The sequence below is a fragment of the Schistocerca gregaria genome, chromosome 2, assembly GCF_023897955.1.
Source record: "Schistocerca gregaria isolate iqSchGreg1 chromosome 2, iqSchGreg1.2, whole genome shotgun sequence".
Classification (NCBI taxonomy): Eukaryota; Metazoa; Arthropoda; class Insecta; order Orthoptera; family Acrididae; genus Schistocerca; species Schistocerca gregaria.
Genome location: NC_064921.1, coordinates 301,826,528 through 301,850,571, shown reverse-complemented (window position 1 = coordinate 301,850,571; position 24,044 = coordinate 301,826,528). Strand labels below are relative to the sequence as shown.

General features: G+C 39.0%; 1 protein-coding gene across 4 annotated transcripts in view; it reads left to right on the top strand.

Annotated features, from left to right (window-relative positions):
* The window catches only part of LOC126336923 (uncharacterized), a 191,808-nt gene that overhangs the window by 91,526 nt on the left and 76,238 nt on the right, over window positions 1-24,044 (top strand). For 2 of the 4 annotated variants that reach the window (XM_050001076.1, XM_050001078.1), the window contains exons 4-6: window positions 12,618-12,863; window positions 16,161-16,311; window positions 22,253-22,553. In XM_050001076.1, the coding sequence (XP_049857033.1) occupies window positions 12,618-12,863; window positions 16,161-16,311; window positions 22,253-22,553 (698 nt within the window). The remainder of the gene's footprint in view (window positions 1-12,617; window positions 12,864-16,160; window positions 16,312-22,252; window positions 22,554-24,044) is intronic. The other 2 variants (XM_050001077.1, XM_050001079.1) reach the window with 1 other exon arrangement.

Below are 24,044 nucleotides of genomic sequence, written 5' to 3'. Positions count from 1 at the left end.
AAGCAAGTTGCCAATCACTGCACCACTTTGAAATTTTATCAAGATCTGACTGAATATTTAAGCAGCTTCTTTCAGACCGTACTTCATTATACAAAACTCCATCAATTGCAAAAAGCCTGATTTTACTGTTAACTTCGTCTGCAAGATCATTAATATACAACATGGACAGCAAGGGTCGCAACACACTTCCCTGGGGCACACCAGTAATTACTTCTACCTATGACGATAGCTCTCCATACAAGATAACATGTTGCGTCCTTCCTACCAAAAATTCCTCTATTCAGTCACAAATTTCACTTGATGCACCGTAAGATTCTAGTTTTGACTATATGTGTAAGTGTGGTATTGAGTCAAACGCTTTTCAGAAATCAAGAAATACAGCATCTGCCTGATCGCCTCGATCAAAGGCTTTTAGTATGTCATGTGTGAAAAGTGAGACTTGGATTTCACATCATCGATGTTTTCAAAATCCATGTTGGTTGCCACTGAGAAGATCATTCTGTTCAAGATACCTCATTTCTCAAAAATAATAGAAAGGTTAATGTATCATAGACTTTACAAATTTCTTATTAAGAATAGAATATTGGTTAATGCGCAAAATGGTTTCCATAAAAATAAATCAACTGAAACAGCTATCTTCAATTTTTTGCAACTTGTTCTGTATTCCATAAATAGAAAGGAAAAAATTGTGGATTGTTTTTAGACTTATCAAAGACCTTTAATGTCATCGACCATAAGTTACTGCTTAGGAAGTTATATGCCTAGATACGTGGAGTTGCCCACAAATGGTTTGGATCATATCTGTCAGACAGGTATGAGAAGGTGGAGATAAGCCATGCAGATAGGACATATTCATCAAGATTCGAGAGAGTTTTGCACAGAGTACCCCAGGGATCTGTATTAGGGCGATTACTGTTTTTAATATTTAACAATGACCTACCAAGTCAACTGTCTGAAGCAGAGGCACTGTTTGCTGACATTACAAGTTTGTTTGTTAAAGCAAATAGTGAAGCTGACTTACAGAAAAAGTCACATTAGCAACAGACGAAGCAGATAGATGGTGTAATGAAAACAGACTCATTATGAATGCCAAAAAAACAATGTGGATCATCTTCAGACATATTACAAATAAAATAATAACTAACGTTACAGTAGAACTGGGTAAGTGTAAGATTGAACAAGCATCATACACTAAATTCTTGGGAGTATGGTTTGATGAACACTTAAGATGGAAAAGCATATAATATCATTTAACAAAAAATTAAGTCAAACATGTTATATACTTAGAATGCTTAAAAGCTCATGTAATATTAAAACAGTGTTATGTGTTTATTTCTCATTCATGCACAGTTTATTAAGATACAGTGTACAGTATTAGGGGAACAACATTCTAACAAAACATTCATTTAGACTACAAAAGAACACAGTCAGAATAATAAAAGGTATAGGATATAGAGACTCTTCTAGGCATGCTTTCAAAGAATTAAAAATCATGACACTACCTTCCATATACATATATGAATGGATATGTTTCTTAAAAGAACACGAGGAATTTGCTACACTAAACAGAGAATTTCACAACTATGAAATGAGGAATAGAATGATTTCCACAAAGAAATTCATAAAACAGCTATGTATCACAAAAGTGTACTATACCAACCCAAAATCCTCTACAGTGCTCTCCCCAAAGAACTAAAAATAATACCACAACTGCACATATTTAAAAGAGAATTAAAAAACATGTTATTGAGCAATAGTTTTTACAGTATTGAAGAGTTAATGAATCACTGACAATAAAAGTGCAGTTAATATTTCACTGACATAATAAATATGTATAATTGCTCACATTTAAATACTTGCTGTTTCTATGAAAGTGTGAAACAGTGTCAATGTAAGAATGGAAATAATCTCTGATGTGAGAATCACTAGCTTTCTTTTGTATGTTGTTATCCTACTTGTATATTTTTATGTTAATGTTCTTGTAGTTCTATTACAATTGTAATGTCTAAGTGACAAGTAAATTCAATTATAAATTTTATATCTAAAAACAAAGATTCTGAAACTTACCAAACGAAAGCATTGGTACGTTGATAGAGACGATAACAAACACAAACACAAACACACACACACAAATTTCAAGCTTTCACAACCCACGGTTGCTTCATCTGGAAAGAGGGAAGGAGAGGGAAAGACGAAAGGATATCGGTTTTAAGGGAGAGGGTAAGGAAAAAGGGAGAGGTATACACTCGTGCACATATACACACACACACACATATCCATCCGCACATATACGTATGTCTGCTTGTGTCTGTATATGTGCGGATGGATATGTGTGTTGGGTGAATAAATTAACTACTGCAAAAGGGTTTTGTTTGGTGTAACCAAAGCGAACTCCTCCCTCACTGGCATTCAAGAGTATTGGCATTGTCTCAGCTTTGTTACAGGCTGCACAGACTATGTGGTGGTTTAACAGCCTTTGGTGCTTCTTGTTGGTATTTTACAATCTACCAGAGCTTTAGTGGACTATACCATATTTTGTGGAGTGACTGAACCCATCGGCCACTTGAGAGTTCAGTTAGGTGTGTCCTGACTTCTTGGGCAAGACTGTTGGCTATCCTCCTGGCTATTTAATCCCTGTACATATGCCACCATTTTCTGAAGTGTCATTTAGACCTCAGTAGTTCTTGTATTTCTTTGGGAAAGTCCTTGGATATATTTTGGTGCACCTTTGTCACTAACCTTGAGTAGCATTTGCTCAATGTGTTGACAAAGTGCTCCAAATTTTCATCAATCTGTCTTTTTTTGTTGGTATTTGTGAGATCATTGATGTGGAGACGTGCCAGATGTTCATAGCTCTCCCAGTCAGTCAAGTATGTGCAGTAGGTTGTGCTTTTAGTTATGTGGTTGGCAACAGCTACTTCCAGGCAGACTGCAATACGGTCAGATTCGAGCTTGTTTGTTGTCATTGTGTTATACACCCAAGGGAAATTTTTTACTGGAAAGATGTGTAGTATATTGGGGCAGTAGTTTTGGTTGTGAGGGTTTTATGTTGGCTCTTCTGGTGCTATAATATTAATATCGTTCTTTGCCTCTTCCAGATTGTCCAAGGTTCTCACAGTCACATTTCCAGTTCTACAACCCCATACCTTGTTTTTTGAGTTTGATCCCCTCTAATAATCACTCCCTGACCTAAGCCTAATAGTGTTTCTACATCTACTGTGGTAATAGTCCCATCAGCAGGATGGTAGGCTGCCACTAGTATGACAGTCGTCCTGTTTACTTTTATCCCAGTGGAATCAATTCTCCCTAGCTGGAGGATGTCAGCCTTACTATGGGACAACCTATTCTTAATTAAGACTACCATCTCTCCTCTAGGATGATTTTATCTATCATTTATATGAATAGTACAGTTTCTAATCCCAAGGTTATTGTGAGATATAAGGTGAGTTTCGTGTACTAGTGTTCTTCTATGAATAGTTCTAGGGAGTATTTTTTGTGTTGAATGTCATCTGCATTCCAATTTACTATGGTAAGGGAGTCCTTAAGATTAAGATCCATTGAAGAATGACATCACAACTGTGGCAATAATCATGAACTTTGACAGATTATATGGGGCAGTCAGGAGCTGCTCCATCATTGGTTTCACTGTGGTGAGTATTTTGCTGATGTTGAAATTGATTAACAGGTGGGCAATGTCATAAAGTTGGGTGAGCATGGCCGCTCTGCTGTTGAGTTGGTTGTGGTTCTCATCGGCAGGCTGCCAGCTGACTGGGGTGGTGCAGTGGCGTCCTGTGTGGTGGGCACAACAGTGGCAGTGGAAGGGAGAGCAGTGGTGGGAGGAGCAGCAGGCTCCTCTGCAGTCACCAGTTGCTGTTACTGACTCTGTTTCTCAGCAGTGGAAAATTTCGCACTTTGAGAACAAGGACCAGTTTGAGAGCAACTTCCACTCTCAGTCTCTGTTTGGACTGCATGGACTTCACCATTTCTATTCAAGAGGGACTTTTTCTGTAATTGGCTGGGTGTGATCCTTTACAGTTCACACATTTTGGAGGATCTGCTGTTGATTTCACCTCTTAAGAATAGGAATACGATAGTGTTTCACACTAAATGGTTCATGTGGTTTGATATTAAGCTTGCACTCAAAATACATCACTTGTCCCAACCTGTCAGAAAATACCTTTATGTTTTTCCTGACAACATTCATTAGTTCTGTCGTTTTTGGCTTCAGGTATTCCATCAAGATTATTAATTATTTTTCAAACTTCTTCTTTCATCTCATCCTCAGGGACTATCCACTCAGTTCTTTGTAACTCCACAACATCATTGTTTCTTCAATTTATATGTAATAATTTCAGTAGCAGCAGTCCTTTTTCCTCTTCAGTATTTACTATCATTACTTTATAATCTACCACAACTATTCCTTCCTTCAGTTTTATATTGAAACAGCCAGTCTCACCATCCATGAGCACTTTGCATATCAGCATCCAGTCCATTCCTAGAATGAAGTTCATACTCATCCCAGAAACAATTAAAACTTCATGCCGCATACTCAATCCTCCTTTTCCAAACTCCACACATACATGTTTTGTAATGGACTTAATCAATTTGCGTGTTGCCCCTAGTACCTTGGCACCGCTCACTGGCATCTCTGTTAAACATTGGATGATCTTTCAAAAACTTCATAAATAGATTTTGAGATAGCCAATATTTCACTATCCTGAGTTGACTAATGCACATTGTGCCTTGCCATATACTTTTATATTAATCAGGGGTTGACAAATGTTCATCCCTTCCTCCATAATTTCCTTTTATAACAGATATTTTTCTAGCATTTCACGTTGGTTTCCTCCTACTTCACCCTGTCCTAGGGACATTTTCTCATTACTTCTTTGTACGGTTAATTGTCTCATGTTTTCTGGCCCTCTTGGATTAATCCCTTATCTTGTGGCATTTTTCTTCTTGGTCTTCAATTCCTATCTCAGTATTTTCATCTGCCTGGTGATTGTCACACATTTCTGGTTTTTCCTCCTCATCTTTACCAGTTCTTCCTTATACAAAATATTTTATTTTTGTCATTCTCATCCTTTCCTTTCATTTTCACTTTTTCTGTTGCCATTGAAACTATTTTGTTGCCTGTGCTCCCTTGACATAGTATTTCTTCCTAGTCATCCTCTATGAATTCAACTTCCAATTTCTCCTTGAAATCTAATCAATCTGTACCCTTATCATGCTCATTATCACTTTCTGCCTCATCTTCATCCTCACCCCCTTCATCTGTTAAATCTTCTCTTTCTTCCCATCTATCATATCTGCTTTTATACCTTTCACTCCTTTTCCTTCTTATACTCAAAAAATTCTGCCCCATATCAAGTAGCTCACACTCCCCTGGACACTGCTCTTCCCACCTAGCCACAGTTTAACATCAACAGCATTTTCTTCCTGAGATCTGTTTACCACATTTTGTTTTGAGACTCATGACTGACTTCCTTCTTCTCTTCCCCTACCCTGAAACAAAAATCCAAGAATGCATCCTCTCTACTCTCATTAAGCAGACTGGGTTACTTCGTCTTCTTTTGAATGGATCTTTTAATTGTCTCTCAGCCTCCTTGTTTTCTTCATTTCTCTTCATGCTACCTTCTGGACAGTGCTCTTCAGCTGTATCCCTACACATCACCAACAATTCAGTTTTGATCCATCCTTATTCTTTTGTCTTGCAAATTCCCTGAATTAAGTCTCCATAAACATGCCCTATTTTCACATGACCGACAAAAATTTGACTCACACTGAACCTGCATATTACTCTTTTTATTTGATTTCGATTTCCTTCTTCTCTTTCTCAGTAGGCATTGGCTGTAAATGTTATTGGCCACAGCTCATTTTATATCCCAGTTGAGCTCCTTATTGTTGTGGAGAACCTTATTTCACAAAGAGTTCTCTATCACTCTAATTATATCTGGGTGTATACGACCCGGGACAACCGGGAGATTCGGGATAAACCCGGGAATTTTTTCATCCGGGAGAAAACAGGGAGAAACCCGGGTTATTTTTAGAATTCCGGGAATTTTTCATTGTTGTAGTTTTTAGTTAAATTTTTGTAATTTTGACTGGTAAAAACCGATACTCTAACAAAGGATATTACTGCATCCCGCTACTGCAGAATAATACTTCAACAATAAAACACAAAAGAGAGAAAAAACGAAAATAACTTAATTCCAAAGGAAATGCGCCATATACAACAACGACACACAGTGCTCATACAAACGTCTGCCAATTGAAAATGTGTCAAAGGCTTTAGGAAGACTATGTAGTGTTTAGTAACAACAAATTGTACTCCAATGAACGTGAAGTCGCAACTATTTACATTCGATTTGTTTTAGCAGTTATGCGCGGGCTGGTGCGCATGCGCAGTTGAGTCACGTTTGAGTAGTAGATTCTCCCGCTTCTGGCTACAGAAATGTGGTTGTCGGCTGTGCGAGCAGTCGCAGCAAGCAGATAGATGCTACCGGGAAAAGGGGGCGCCAAATTCATATTCTTGAGGAAAAAAAACTTGTTTCATAGAGCGCCTAGCATCCAGCGCACGTTTGTTCATCGATTATTCACATGATTTTGAAACGCTTCCCTGTTTGTTTTTGAACATTTTTGAACACATTTTAAGTTGATTTCTGAATGAATCATAAGTTGACTTTCGAATGCATGCATAGTGTACGTAATGTCTGTGTCAGGAGAATCTTCGTCGCATCTAGAAATAACTTCCCTCAGACAAAAGGGGACGGGACTATACGAGCTGAGGGAGTAATGCCGAACCGATGAATGTCAATCGTTGTCTGATTTTGTGGTTGATTGGGTTTGCGAATGATCAGCGAAATCCATTGATTCAGACTACCACAATGGAAATAAACGACTGACAGGAATAACAGGTGAGAAAGATTACGTATTATCTTCTCGGTGTATCCAAGAAAATGAAATTTTGACAGAAAATTATAGGCCAGATCGCTACACTAGTAAAGACCAGTAGTGCAGTCCCCGGCTAACAGCCGCGTAAGTTCTGTTCAGGAAGTAACGCGGAAAACGTGTTGTTCGAATACGTAATAACGCCTAACCGGAAAATAATCGCGGGATGACTAAACCTGTGGTTTTCGCCGTGTTACTGAAGTTAATCGGCGAACAAATTTTGACAATGGCAGCAATAGCTACAGAATTGGTGACGACAAGATTGTTTGTTAGAACGAGGAAGGAGAAGAAACGGTGACATCACACAAATTATGGAAGAATAAGACGATTCGAAATTTTATATAAAAATTTCGTAATATTGCTTTTGGATCTCATGCTTGAGAAGCTGGTGCGTATGAATGAAATGTGAAGCTATTTCCTAACATAAAGCTTTTTGCTTATAGCAGGCCTAATAGGCATTTGATATTGGTACTTTTGTGCCAAAATAGTCTTTATTTGGTGTGTTACAAAATTGCTGCCATATTAGAAAGGCCAATTTTGTTTTACCTAGCAGACAGTGACAAAATAGACGTAATCAGATCGAGAAACCACACCAGTCTTGGGTATTAATTGTATTAACAGCTTTTTCAGTATTAGATAACGACATTTCGATTTTTCATGTAACAAAACGTTTGACGAACTTTGATGATGTAATAGATTCTTTCGCAGAAAGTAAAGCACGCCATGTAAAGCTGTAGCAAGATTAGAGAGGAAAAATTCTAGGAGCTAAGGTGTTTGAAGAAATGTGTAATTTCTTGCTCATCTCTTGTCAGTATTGGTTTTATATATCCTATATTTAATTTTATGTCACACAAAACAGCAAGCTATTAAATAGTAAATAAAGAGTTCAGATTTTTTGAAGAGTTCTTGTTCTCTCGATTACAAATAATCCCATCCGCTATTAATTGCGAGATTTTTTTTAAAGAGCGGCAGGCTGTCAAACTGGCCGACTGGGAACAGGAGAGGCAGCACAGGACGTTTCAATTTCCACTCGCCTGAATATAGTTTGGATGTGCGGTAGAAAAATGTTGTATGGAGAGGGATGGCACTGTACGTTGGCATGCTTAAGACCAAATAATATGTCTTTACATTTCCTCGAATACATATGTTTTATGTTTCAGACTTTTCAGAAAAAAGTGCGCTACAAGGTTTTGAAAATTCGTTTTTTTAAAGTATTGACCCGGTTTGCAAATATCGTGGATCCGGGTCTGATGCGCAGGGCCGTCTGAGTTATAGTGGGTAGTCTCCAAGTGACCCGTGTATACATTTAGTGATTTTGCTGTTTGCCCTTCGTTTACTCTCAGGTCAAATGAAAACAAAACGGATATCTTTGGCCGGGAGCTATCAAGTGAAGTAAAACACATTCACATAATTTCGGAAGGCTGAAATATGTCATTAGTTTCAGATTTTACTTTATTTCCACCTTTCTGACAGTTGAGCATTAATCGCTTTGCGGAACAATAATGTTATTTTTGTCTGTTTGGTAAAGAAATTTGACTTTTGTTATCCTTTGCCGTAGAGGCAGTCAATGTATTTTAAACGAAATGTGTAATTCCACAGTACTGGCTAGTTTCAACTGTTCGCTGCATTTCAAGTGCACGTTTTCATTTTCTAGCACGTGTGGCATTATGCCATAATAAGGAAACAAACATGACATAATGCAGTACAGGTGCTCCAAGAAAATTTACATCCCGAAAAACACACTGAAAAGCTTAATATCAGGTCGAGGTCTACTGGATTTGGAATCCGGATGTACAATGTGCCCTTTAAGTATGCACTTTAAATGTTCACATTTTAATATGGATCACGAAATTCCGATGCTCTATCAGTATCCTCTGGTGTCTTGTTTCTTTTATGACATACTGTATGATCTTTCAATGTTTTACACGTACATACATACGGGCTTCCTATGTCATGATAGCTACCCAAGCGCGGTGTCGCGTGTTACAGTACCTGCGCTCCCTGGCAACTGCTGAAACGAACCTATTTCTAACAGGTCGCGGGGAAATATTGCGAACAGTGGTTTGAAAAGCGTTACTGTCAATGTAAATATCCTTTTATGTAGGTTGAACTATGTGCAAGAATGTACCATTAATTCACAGAGCGTTTGACTCTAATTTAAAACTCAACCCTTTGATGAGCCATTTACAAGAATTTCGAACCCTGAAGATCAGACATTATGTCAGTATTAAAAATTTTACTGGGACTTTTGTGTGATACGTCTTAAAAGTGTAACACGCGCATAAAGATCAACAGTATGTGCGAAAGCTTAGCTTCTCTTGCAGCTTTGTGACCAATATTATATGTGAAAGCTTTGCTTTTTTTGTGGCAACACTATGTATATTAATTTAAACTATTCTTGTTTGTGTGTTCGTGCTACTTAACAGTGATGTTGCTGTTGGCTGACTGCATCACGTGTCCTATGATCTGAATATTGGCTGGCGAGGGCACGTGACATGAGCTACTAACGGCTTACAAAAGCGCATCGAAAACTCAATTTCAATGATTCGGAAAGTAACAGGCGGTGTTTGGTGGAATTCCAATGTATACTTTCGTAATACGAAAAGACGCAGCGTAAATGTTGCTGCACATTCAAGATATTTCCAAAACGTGTCTTTTTCCCTGAGTTTCGTTTTCTAAAGTGTCGGGAAATTGTATGCCCGTGTATAAAACCATTACCATTCAAAAGACTGATAAGGGAAAATATACTGTCACCTGGGAGAAAGTGTATTTTTAACCGGGAAATCCGAGAATTTGTTTTCCTTGTCCACGTATACACTCTGAATATGCACCTCAGCAGCAGTAGCTTTGACCTCTTCCTCCTCTCATTTCTACAGCCCATCCTCATTTTGTCTGAAATGATCTCATTGCAAAAGTATTTCCCTTCTATAGGTGTTGATCCTTCCCTAAAATACTTGTTTTCATCCCAATTATACCATGTATTTACCTCATTTATTCGACTTAAAAACCGAGCACAATCACTAGAATTAGACTAATGTGGTTTTGCAGTTTTCTTGGTAACCTCTTGTGTATGAAATAGATTTAATCTTCCTCACACATTGGCAGGCCAATGTAATCCACAATTCTAGACAACCTTTCACAATATTCCTTCATGTAATCATGTGAATTTCAACAATACTGTGGGAAATTTTGGAAGTCTATTCATTACTCCCTTTGCCAATTTTTCAACTTTGGATCACTTAATTAACTCTCTATAAGTATCAGATCCTTTCAGTGCTTTAACTGCCCATCCTCAAGCATCTCCAGCAAGACAATACTCCATCAAGCAATTTTTTTCTGCTTTGTTACAAGTATTTGCTACATAGTGCCTAAATTTATTTATAAATACCATGGGATGTGTGTTGCCTTTAGAATCAAACTACATATTACGATTACCTACCCCATGAGACCAATCAGTAACCCTTGGAGAAAGGCACTGTTCCTTAGAACTTTTCTCTAGTTGTTTTACTTTTTACTGTATGTCAAAAGCTTTTATCTTCATCTTATATACTTCTCCAATCAGCTAAAAACAAGTTTTGAAATTCCCTTTCCAAGACTTTTATTTCTTCCATAATGTTCTTCATTTTGAGGGTCTTTATCATCAACCTCACCTATCTGTCCTGTTAAACTGATACCAATCGTCTCTATTTTTTCATTAAATTAGCAAAATAGTAGAGCAACACTCCTCACTCCAGAGAAGGAATTGAGCCCACCTTATACACTAATAGTCAAAATTACTAATATTACTCGTAGGTTCTACTGCATTTTACGCTTCTATTAGTTGTAAGAGAAAGATTAATAAGAGCAATGATGTCTCCAACAAAGAGCCCCACCAGATAATGAATCATCCCAGTGGAAGCACTTGGTTACAGCTGCAGGTAATGTGAATTGCTGCTTACTTTTTGTAGGCTTGAGGATTCATCTCTGACGGTCCTGCCTGCATTGATCTTGTGCCCCAAGCAAGTTTCCATAAGAAAGCATTCAGATACAGCGTTAGGAATATTAAAGGCTTCAGTGAAATAAAAGTGAGCAGCTTAAGGAACCAATTTTGAACCCTCTAAATTGGCAAAGCAGTTCTGAACCAATGTGTTACACTGCTGCTGGCCACTATTAGTTGATGTCCCAGTAAATCTCTGAAGTTATTGTCCTTTCCCAATGACAAAGTCATGTTGAAACCAATTGCAGACAGCTTTATGGATGAGAATTTCCTTGAAAAGTCTATATACCGTGAGCCAATTTCTCTCGTCTCTCTGGCTGGACTCTGCCAACCTGTCCACTGATGTTGGTAGATGATAATAGTGGGGTAGACCATATTTCCAGAGCCCAAATGAGTGTTGGCAGTCCTCTGATGCCTCCATTGCAGCCTAAGGTCACTCACATTGTAGCATGCAGCTATCTCTTCCACTTGTCCATCTGTGTTGCCTCAGTAGTACTGTCATTAGCAGCAACTGAAGCACTGCATCTTCCAAGACTTTCATTGGCTAGTATTTATGGCCTTCTGTTCCTCTAATATATTTTACCTTTGCTTGATTCAGAAAATAGGTGATATTCTGGTTTACAATTTTATATCAGTGTCTACATTTTTTATTAATAAATTTAACATTACAAGTACTTCACAGCTACTTCAGAAACAAACTATTTGAATCTCTCTCACTACTCTTCCACCAATGACAGGGTTCTTGCTTAATATAGGGCCATCCCACCCCTCCCTGCCATGGCCACAGCCACTAAGGCATCCATTTTTGATCACTTGACACCTTATTGCACAACATTACTAAAATTTAAAAAATATATATATTTTGGTCATGAAACACAACCAATACAAATGTTTTGCATAATTCTAAAACTTTCTAAGTAAACTATTTCCTGCCAGAATCAGTCCATTATTAGTATGCATAGTGGAAATGGGCTTTGAGGTTATTGCAGTATTTGAAATAGAGTTTTTAGGCGACTTTTTGTTCCGAAAGGGGTTCCAGTTGAGAAAAAAGGAATGAGAAAGGCAAAGCTTATGCGTGGTAAGTGTTCCATTGTTTAAAGTGTGGGACAATGCTGCATCAGACATTAGTTCAGTGCTTGTTAATGTTTGAACCAGTGTGCACTGGATTAAAGTAAATGAATTACTAGCACATCACAATGATGTAATTAGCAGTCTTTTTCATTACATCCATAACCTGAGTTATTGTAAGAGCAGACCTTCATTGTTAGTTAAGTAATTATAGGTACTGCCAAATGGAGGGAATAGTGAAAATTTTGGTCAGTAAGAATGCAGTTTCTCTTGTCATAAAGGGTATGCAGAATGGTAAATTTCATGATTGGAAGCACTGATCATTAATGTCCTTATGAAATGTGTGTAGTGTGTTGTGTTGTGTTACAGTATGTGATGGTTGTCTCAGTCATTAATTGATGGAGTTGGCTGGTTGTTTGATGGAGAGGTCATTTACAACTTTATGAATGTTAACCTCTTTCCCTCAACAGTGACACACTGAATTTCCACAGTCAGAAAAATCATCACTTGAGTTTTATTATCTGTTCACATATATTCTATTGTTAATATTAGTGGGCATCATGTGCATGAATATTGAGCTGACACGCCAGTGTTGTGGATGATGATAATATGATGTTGGCAGGTAGCGGGCTGTGCAGAGCAAGCTGATGAGAACAACACCGGTCCCGTCCACATTCATGTCCCTTCAAGGCAGCGTCGTGCTGAAGGAGTAGACCTGGCTGGCGCAGAGGAAGACTGTGATGCTGGAATTGTGGGACCAATCTGTGCTGACTGCAGCCGGCTGGTAATCTGCGCACAACTCAATGGCCGCATCATCCCTGTTGGCAGTGTATCCTGCACCTCTTTAGGAAGCGGAAATACCTGTTCTGTGAGTGTAAAAGGCAATTAAAGAAAAGATTTCCTGATTATGCACATATTACATTAGTTAAATAAAACTTTAAGTAGTCATGCATTTCTATCATGCCAAGTTCAGACAATGATGAAGAAGCACTTGAACTTAGGTTTATTGACTTTTAATTACAGATGTGGGCAAATTTTTGTGCTGGCATTAGTTAATTGTATCTGGGGTCTGTCAAGAAATATTCTGGTGCAAAGGCATGTTGACATTGACATTTGGGTGAGAATGATTTACTAATGATTAAAAAGTGTAATTACAACTAATGAAATGAGATACTAAATATTATAATCAATTTTAAATTCAGCTTTCTTCATATTACAACAATTTTCATTACACTTATCACTTGTATGAGTCCTTCTTATGCAGAAGAATGTACACAGAAATTAATTTGACATTGTGGATTCTCTGCTTTCAGTTTTTTATAAATAGTTGTAAAATACTTTGAATTCATATGCTTCTCTGTGTGTTTATTCTTACACATAATTTTTTTCTCTCATACAAATTTCGTTGTCAACATATCTTTGTACTGAAACACCTGTTAGTTCTCAGATACATCACACCACTTTTCGCATTAAGGCATGATATATGCTTTTACAATCCCGCTCACAGAGTACTAACAGAGAAGATTTATGTACAGCAACTGTCTTCACCAGCAGTGCATCACAGTGCAAAGAGGGATATTATACTCAAATTCTGAAATGGAAAATGAATCTGCCTTTTCAAAATATTAACTGGTAGTTCATGTTATATGTGATGCTAACCACAGAGAAAGGAATATATGAGCATTTTAAATAAAACACCTGGGAGCATATTGCAGATAAACATAGACAATTTCAATAAGCCCAAGGAAGATTAGGAAGGATATTCCAAATTTTCTTTTCTTACAGTTGCAAGGGACAGCATACACTGATAAAATTTGTTTCCATATACACAGCAGAAACAATTACTGTATGTGAAACACTTCAATTTGCTCAACAGACAAGCTGTGTTACAATATTAATAATCTATGCAGTCAAGAGAATTGCTGATCAGTTTTTATCTTCAGGAGGTGAAATGTGTAGTACTATCAATAGATTTACAAAAGTAAAAATAATATTGTCATCCTTGGGTCTGAATGACTAGCCCGTCCTTTTTAACTTTCCACACCAAACCCCCCTCTCCTCACTCATGAAGAAACTATTAGTCCTGGTTGCTAGGAAATGTGTCGCTTTTTATGGCCACTATCTGGTTACTCGCAATTTCACCTGCATTTGTGTACGATACATATATTGCACATGCCCCCCCCCCCCTGACCATTTTCTCCTCCTCCCCTCTCTCTCCATCCATTTCCTCTTCCCTCTCTGTCCATATTCTCCTCCCACCCCCCTTTCTCAGTCCATGTCCTCTTCCCCTTCTTTCCCTCTCCCGTGTCAATCCATTTTTACTTCTATTGTCTTGTCAATGGCAGATGGGTCTTAACCCAACAGTACTTCTTTCCAGACAACAAGTGGTACGTGCACCAAGTAAGTACTACCCGTATTTACTCGAATCTAAGCCGCACTTTTTTCCGGTTTTTATAATCCAAAAATCCGCCTGCGGCTTAGAATCGAGTGCAAAGCAAGCAGAAGTGCTGAAAAATGTGGGTGGGTGCCGCCATAACTTATTTCTGCAGTCGAATATATGTAGCGCTACACAAGCATGCTTTGTAGGCACAAAGATAAATACTGGCGCCAAAGCCTGTGCGTCAGTAAATAAATTTAAAAAAACGTGGAAGATGAGCTTTTTTTTCCGCCCCGAGTTTCGACCACTGCATTTTCATACATTATCCAACGAAGTAAATACAAATGCCGTATTGTTCATCTTCGAATGTAGCAGCATTTCAATGTACTACGAAAACACGACTGGCAAGACTGTTTGGGATCTTTGTCAATATGGCTAACTCTACCTTCTGGATTTTTTCCTATCTGTGAGAAGAGATGGTTGCTAATAGGAACTTTTATAAATTGTGAATCACATGCAGTATTCTCATCACCATAAGAATAATACGAATATAAACATTTAGCCATGTATTGTTTCGTATTTGCTGCTATCTCATTTAAATCCTGTCTGCCTAATAAGGCACAAAACTAGAGTGACAAAACAGCAAACGCGGAAGAATATAGTATCATGTCATGTTTATATTCGTATTATTCTAATGGCTCTGAGCACTATATTTTCAAACGGAGAAAATTTTTCGCTAAACTCTCGTTTAGAACATCACCTATCACACTCAGTCTATTATTTGGTTCTTGTTGATCATTATCAAAGAAAGCAGCAGTGTAAGTAACAACAAATAGCAGTCTCTTGCCATTGTTTCGCGAATGAGACAATTCCTCTCTTTTTTTAAAAAAAAAATTGTAGGCGGCGGTAGCGCGCACAAAAGCAAGCCATGTTGCGAGCGGCAACAGGCCGTAAACACGCACTATCAGAATGCGACAAACAATGCATGACACAGTACAATAATGCATTTTCAGCTTAGATTGACGTAAACACCTATAACAAAGAAGACTGTGCTTATCAGATCAAAGAAAAATAAGCAATCAATTCAAACCAGACAAAGCACTTGAAAATGGAAGGGTACCCGTAGAAATACCGACGGAGCGCCTGACGCATAGCTATGTCTACCTGGTAAAGCTTAACTGCTATGCTTACGACTCGAACCAAACTACTGTAGGTGTATCGACCTAAATTGTCTCTCATATTACAATGGACCAACTGTGTTTCGATTTGGAGATGCGGCCTAAAACTTTTCTCTCCCCTTGAATTTCGAGTCTCAAATTTCAGGTGCGGCTTAGATTTGAGTATTTTTTTTCCCTTGATACATTTCACCTCCTGAAGGTAAATTTGGGCCAGCAATTAGCAATTCTGGCACATATTTTATTACGTCTGATTCTGTATCATCACATTCTATCTACCATCACAGGAACCATTCCTGAATATACTCACTCTAATATAGTGGAGTTACTGAAAATATAATTAGGATGGATGATTTGGAAATCATATTGGATTCCTTCCAAATAATTGGACAGTGATTTAATTTTTACTATCTTATTCAGTCAGTAGCCTGGGCATCACTGATTAACAATTGAACAGCAGCACACTTGCAAACTTCAACTGGGTTATGTATCTTCGCCACAAATTCTTTAGCTTTTGTTACTTTCATTCTATTTTGGTCCTCTAATGTAGAGTTTTGTGCCATAACATCACGAGACAGTTGTGCCTCTCTACTAATAGTAATGTGTGATTCAGACCGAGCAAAATAGTTGCGTGCCAGATGGTTCAGCATGCGATGTGGGTCCACCACCACAGCCATTCCGCTGCCTGGAACCTGGCATCTTCCCAGATCCTGAGGACTGCATACACTACCACCTGTGTGGCACTGATCTTGGACACATCTCTGGTAAGTACCTGTGCAAAAGCCACTGCACGACTTATGCTGTGTGGTGCTGTGTTCTGATACCTTGTATACCATATTTTCATTCTGTTTTGAATGCACAATGTGGTAAACAATTATCTGTGTAGCTTTGATGATGACCTGAATTCCCTAATGAATGGATTTAGTGTCTATTTTCAAGTCATTAGTTCAGATCTTAATGTTGTGCCCTTTTGTCATAGATGTTTGTGAGATGCACTTAAAACATTTTGACAGTGCTCCTCTCCATGCTTCACTATAGCCATAATATCTCAATTGCCCACCTGCTGTAAGTATAACGTATATAATCAATAATTCTGAGGGAGGGAATTTATTTTTTGCTTTAATTTGTTTTATTCACAATTTTTTTTCTGAGGTAATGATGTGTTCAAAATTACATATAATGTCAATTGGTTTGAAGAAATGCATCATAATCTTCTCATGCTGTTGTACCAGTTGATAAATCATTAAAATGCAACCAATTCAGCGGCATGCAGCTATCCAGCCGGTGGACCTGCCAGTTGGCCCATAACCAGGTGGCCGGCCGGGCAACATTATCCCCACCAGCCAGGACTCTAGGCCTACCTACCATAGGAAAAAAAGGCGAATTACCATGTTTAAGAATTTTATGTTAATATGTGCAATAAAATATTTTAGTCAATATGTATGCTCCCTTACCTCTGTATTCATCATCATTTTCATCGTTATCACTAGTGAGGGAAGAATTGTTGTCTTCACCACCTTCCCATAGAGCGTCATCCTCTGGTCCATCCAATGAATTTGTGAACCCACATTTCTGAAAATTTTTCCACCAGTGGTTGCAGAATGGAGTCCCACACACTTTTCACCTACTCACCAATCTTGGGCAAATCCAGCTGTTTGATTTTTCCACTCAATGTGAACTTGTGGTTTTCATCAGCCATCCATTGCGTATATCGCTGTTTAAGTACAGCTTTGAGTGAACAATTTATACACGCATCTAGTGGTTGTAGAATGGATGTTAGGCCTCCAGGGATAATAATCAAGTCAGTTTTCCCTTTTTGTAATTTGTCTTGCACTTCCTTAGTTGTATGTCTGTGGAAGCTGTCCAGGACCAATATGTTACCTAAATTCAGTAATGCACCAGTACGATGTTGCCAAACATGCATCACCTGGTCAATCACACAATCATTGTCCATCCATCTTTTTGGTTTACTCTCACTAATACACCTTTCACTGATATTTTTGGTATAGTTTTCCTTTTAAAAATCACATAAGGTGGTAGCTTTCATCCATCACCAGTTACTCTCAATATCACTCTACACCTTTGCTTCTCACTGCTGCCAGTTCATATCATGATGCTTGATTCTCCTTTCCTGTTCATGGTGTTGTTGAGAGCACTACCAATTTGTAATAACATATAGGACTGTTTGCATTGCACATTTATCATGTAACAATGAAAATGCACTACTTTTTTCTCATAATAGCATGGAAGCCGATGAGTGATGGTAGTTTTCCTCTGGAAACTTAACCCATTTCAATTGAAAAATCTTAATAATCAGCCCTGGCCAGCTTTGAAATTGGTAACGCCTAGTTCTTTAAGTTGGCAGATTTCACTTTTCACCAAGCATCCGTATTGTTGCTTCTCATCTTATAATCACAGTGCCTTTTTCTGAGGTCCAGGTGCTTTGCTTTTTGGCTGAAAAATACCCAGCGATTACTGTTAGTGTCTTGAGGCCGCATTTTGTTTTTTCCACCAGTTGCAAATACAGCCCTCACTCATATCATACTTTCTTTCCACTGCACAGTTTCCAATATTCTCGGTTTCTTCAATAATTTTCAATTTTTCTTTAGCAGTGAACAAGCAATAGTGAGAACTTGTGCCGGCCACGGTGGTCTCGCGGTTCTAGGCGCGCAGTCCGGAACCGTGCGACTGCTACGGTCGCAGGTTTGAATCCTGCCTCGGGCATGGATGTGTGTGATGTCCTTAGGTTAGTTAGGTTTAAGTAGTTCTAAGTTCTAGGGGACTGATGACCACAGCCGTTGAGTCCCATAGTGCTCAGAGCCATTTGAATCTTTTTTTTTTTTTTTTGAGAACTTGTAGCCATAATTAACAAGTTTGTAGATGTTGTTAACACTTCACTTCTAATGTGCTACTGTGCTACTGACATGCCACAGACCAAGGCCACAACAATGGAATAGTATAATGGGATCTATTGTTGGAGGCAGAGCAGAACCAAACTTATTTTTAATAATCCACACACTGCAATTTTTCAGCCTTAAATTCAGGAAAAAATGTGCGGATTATTTGAGTATATACAGTAACTATTAAACCTATGACACCATTCCTCTCCTCAAGTGTTTGTAACATGGCAAGGGGAGTGGGGGTTGGTAATGTACTGTGAACATTACAACTCATCTGAGCTTACACAATAAGATTCATGCTAGGAAAAAGAGGTGAAGAGACTCGGATGTCAATGCATCTGCCCAAATATTTGTGACCCCACAGACAAATGTGTCTTAATATTTTTTGTAGATAATTTGAACTAACAAACAAAGCCAAATCAAAATGATTTTGCTGCAAAGCAAGTGCACACTATAAGTTGATCAGAAACACTCACTGCTGTCAGAACCATTTTACAAACAAACACTAGGTTAATTCATTCTCTAATATATCCCTTACCCTAGCTATGCCAATCCAACAAGCCATGTGGGAAATATTCTCAGGAGTACAGTAGCTAGGAGATGGGAACAAACAAATGGAAGGTGTGTGATTGGTTGTGAATCATGCATAGATAACTCAGTTAGTGAGATCATTATTCTTGATATCAACAGTCTGCTTCAAATAATTGTCCAGCAAACAGTTTTGTTTGTCAGGAAACCTTATGCAGTTGTCTGCTTTGTGCACATGGCTTGAGAGGATTGCAAGCCCTTTGGTTTTCACGTAGCAGTTATGAGCAGCACTAATGTAAAATTGACATACTCAAGCTTTGTGCTAACTGTTGTTTCATTTTCTTGTGTTATTCATGTGTTAGTGATAGTTTCTTAATTTAGGGGGCACCAGTATAGCGTGTTCTTAATTTATCAGTACACAGTGAGATCAATTTTTCCCCCTTCTGTTCTGCCCAACCAGAGATCACGTGACAGTTTAAATTCCATCTCATGTCCATTTCTCTTTTTCCTCCAATATTTTTCCATCTTTTCACTATCTCTCTCTATTTTTTCTTCTGACAGCTTCATGCCTATTCTCTTATTGCTTTTGGCTTGGAATCTGATATGAACTGCAGGTTGGCTTGTAATCTGATACGTACTGCACTGCTGGAGGTGCAATAAGAACATGCGTCAGGCAAACAATGCAGAACAAGTTAATTAGAAACTACAAGAACTCATTTCTCCCCCTTGGAGTAGGTTTTCCTCCTTGGAGTAAGTTTTTATGTTGACAGTATGTGGTTATGTCAGAGATGCTCTTGAATGACACAGTAAATGTTTGTTGAGCTCATGGCCCCAAGAAATAACAAAGTTAATTTCTGGATTCACTTTAGAATGAAAAGTTAATAATACAAAGCACTACAAGGGCCAGGACCTAAGACCACACATGTCCCCATTTCAGAGCCTATGACACTACTGACAGCTCTACACAGTGGAGATTACTGGCTGGGAAATGATGTTGAAAATCCTGATGGCTCCTTAGTGACACTCTGATTGATGAACCGCTACTGTGATAAGCACCCGGACCATAGAGCTCATCGTTAGGAATGAACTGGCCTGGCACAGCCTGGACACCAGCATAAAGATTGTAAAGATGCCAGGACACAGCCAGGTCTATTTGCAGCCTCACAATCCTGCACAGTCCACATTAATTTCAGAGATGACTCACAAACTTTTGTCTTTTGTCCATTTTTACACAGACAAGCATTCAGTTTAGTTGATGCAATGAAACAATTACCATGGGAGGACAACTAATGGAGGTATCACATGTCTAAAGTGTCTTCACCTGTGGTGAGCAAATTGAGCCTGTGTGAAGGCCGAGGCTGAGACTGAGACTGGATCCAGGGAGTTAGGTGAGTTGCAAACATCTGATATGGGTCCTGCAACACTGCTGAGTATCTAACAGGTTGTGTAAAGGCTGTAATAATGGGAAGAAATGTATCCAATGAGGAATCCTTAAGCTTCAGGAGATCATTGCAGAGTCCTTCATCAGATGAGTGGGTGGAAATCATGCCCTGAACTAGGGATGTGGTGTAAGATTGTTTGCACTGGGAGGTTTGCCTACTGAAAATGGCAGCCTCTGGACAGATCCTATAATGCTGCTAATGATACCGTCTATGACTGTCCACTGAGCTTATGGCTGCTGAAAAATTTGTTACAGATAGCTGTGATGTGCACTTGGGAGTCAGAATAGTCAAATACACAAAACTTCAACTGTGCATACCAAAGGGCATGACCCTCAGCCCCTACATTGAGCAACTACAGTAAACGGTACACTTTGTGGTCTGCATAGACTAAAAAGTATGTACACTTCTGAACGTCACCTGTGATACCATGCACCAGAAAAAGTTATTCAAGCTTAGTCACATAGTGCCTTTTACCAGTGAATTGATGCATCACAAGCAGTTGGAGATTCTGACAGCGTCATGTTGATGGCAGCAGTCTTCTCTAGCTGCAGTTCTTGACTCTGTTGCATATTCTGGAGAAGTATCACCACTTGGTTGGTAGTATCTGTTGTAACAGACATGCTGGAACAGAGAATTACATGTAAGAAAACACTATCTACTTGGGAGGTAGCATGCAATTTATAATTGAGTTCAATGACAAAACACCTTGTTGCCAGCTGATATGCACTGTGCCACAGGAGGTGCAGTAAGAACGCAGTCCAGGTAAACAGTGCAGAACAAGTGAATTAGTAAACACATGAACTCAAATCTCCTCCATTGAATAAACTTTTACATTGACAGTATGTGGTTAAGTCAGAGTTGCACTTACTGTTTGTTGGGCTCGTGGCCCCAAGAAATATCAAAGTCAATTTCTGAATTCATTTTAGATAGAAAATTAATAGCATGAATCTCTACTGCAGCCAATACTGTAATCCACACATGTGCCCAGTGTAGAGGCCATGTCTCAGCGAAGCCTGGAATAGCACTGGATGCTCTGTGTGATGGAGATTGCTGGCTGGAATATAGAATGGAAGATGCTGGTGGGTCCTCAGTGAGACTGATTGCTAAACCACTACTATGATCAGCACCTGGCCCAGAGAGATTGTTAGGATTGAACTGGCCTGTCGCAGCCTTGAAGATACCAGAGTACAGCTGGGTCTGGCTCAAATGGCTCTGAGCACTACCGGACTTAACATCACTGGGTCTAAATGCAGCTGTGTGATCCTGCAGAGTCAAGTAGGACCATGTGGTCAGCAACTTCTGATGGTCACACTGCTGGCCCAAGGGTATGAAAACCCATCTAGCTGTTGTCTGCTGGACTGCCCTCTGCAGATATGCTCTGCTTGATTCTGATATATGACTGGTTGCTATGTGAGACAATGAACAGTTCTGGCACAGCAGAATCCTTCAAAATTGAACTCTTTCCTTCTGAAAATATTCGTTTCTGCTGAGTCTCCTGCTTTTATGTTATACATTTCTAAATCTTTTTTAGCTTCTCAAATCAAACTCACTGTTGATTCCTTTACCCCAAGACACTTGAACATTTGTTTTGTCAGCCTGTCATCATTCATTTTCTATAAATGTCCAAAAAATATCCATCTGCTTTTTCTTGTTGTTTCTGGCACTCTTCTATTTTTATTGATTTATTTTTATGTTTCCTTTATTTGGCTTTCAGCATCTTGATTATTCAATTGCTTACAGTATTACATTGAACATGTAACCAGTGTTTGTACCAAACTAGAAACAATTATTTGCAAGTAAACACAATTTTATGATCACACACGCTGTCTCCACAGATAAATGTGATGAGCACTATGACCCGGAGAGCAAGAGCTGCACGGACAGTCCTACGACTAAAGAACCAACCTCTCCTACCTCTTGCGGAGCAGCTGTGGACTGCAGCAGCAAACTGGGCGCAGTGCACGCACTGGCCCACGCACCTGCCTACTATGCAGTCTGCTTGCCTTCATTAGCACCTGCCAAGGACGGCACAAAGCCTGAGATAACCAATCACATATCAGTTCTGAGCTGCCCAGAGGGACAGCTCTTCGATGATAAACTCAAGAAGTGTAGACCCAGGTACATGTGGTCATTGAGGTATCTTACACATTTCGCTGCAACCTATCACATACGAGGTCTGTTCAGAAAATTCCAGAACTTTGCCCACAAAGTTTTTCTATGCTTACCTTTTACTTACTGTACATGATCTTTTTTGAAATAAGCTCCGCCACAAATGATACACGACTTTCAACACCTTACCACTTCCAGAAGCAGTCTTGGTACACCTCTAGCTGGTTCGCACGCAAAGTTCTGTCTGCAAATTTTCTTTTGTCTCTCTATCATTGCTAATCTTCATCCTTTCAATGGGGTTTTCAACTTTGTAAATAAAGAAAAGTTGGCAGGGGTCAGGCCTGGAGAGTACGGAGCATGAGGCAACACAGTGATTTTGTTTTTTGTGTAATACTTACATACCAACAGGGATGAATGTGCGGGAGCCAAAGATTGTCTCACCACATTTCAGACCATTTCCTCCTCACAATTTCTCACAGGCATCACAACATGTCCTGGTAGTGCCATTGCTTAACAGTTTGTCCCTGTGGCACAAATTCATGATGAACTAATCCTTCAAAGTCAAAGAAAACTATCACCTTGGCTTTGACATTTGATCTGACCGGGCAAGCTTTGTTTGTTCTTGTAGAACATTCCCTGACCCATTGTGACAATTGAACCTTCATCTTAACATCATAACTGTAGGCTCATGTCTCATCACCACATCTACATCTACATCTATACTCTGCAAACCACAGTAAGGTGTATGGCAGAGGGTACACCCCATTGTACCAGGTATTAGGGTTTCTTCCTGTTCCATTCATGTATGGAGCACAGGAAGTTTTGATTCTCTAAGGAACGTCTTGTTCTCGAGGCGAAAGTCTTTCTGGTTGTGATCCGTGAGCCGTGGGATGAACTCGGTGACAACACAATGCAATCCGAGATGCTGTGTCAGGATTTCCTGACGTGATCCAGCTGAAATGTTACATTCTTCTGCAAACTCTCAGAAAGTCAGTCTTTGATTGGTGCACACAATTTCATTGATGTTTCTGACGTGAGTGTTATTGGTAAACGTGAAAGGGTGTCCAGAACGAGGGTCATCTTTAACTTCCATCTGGCCATTTTTAAAACACATGAACCATTTGTAACACACAGTATGGCTTAAGCACTCATCACCATAAACCTCCTGCTCGTTAGGTGTGTCTCTGTGCAGGTTTTTTTGAGTTTCACACAAAATTTAATGTAGATGTGCTGCTACTCTAACTCTGCCATCTCAAAATTGACAAACTGTGCAAGGCAATGTTCTACTCAAACACAGCACTGAACAATAACTAGCAGACATGCAATGACGAAACTTCCAGCAGTTGCACATTAAACACGGGAGTGTGCTGCTTTACCAACTGCATTTTGCTCCAACACACCATTGGTGCAAAATTATGAATGTTCTGGAATTTTTTGATCAGACTTTGTAATTTAATGTTCTAACTGCTTTTATGTGTTAAATTCAATCTATGCTCTGTGTTTCAGATTTTTCCTCAT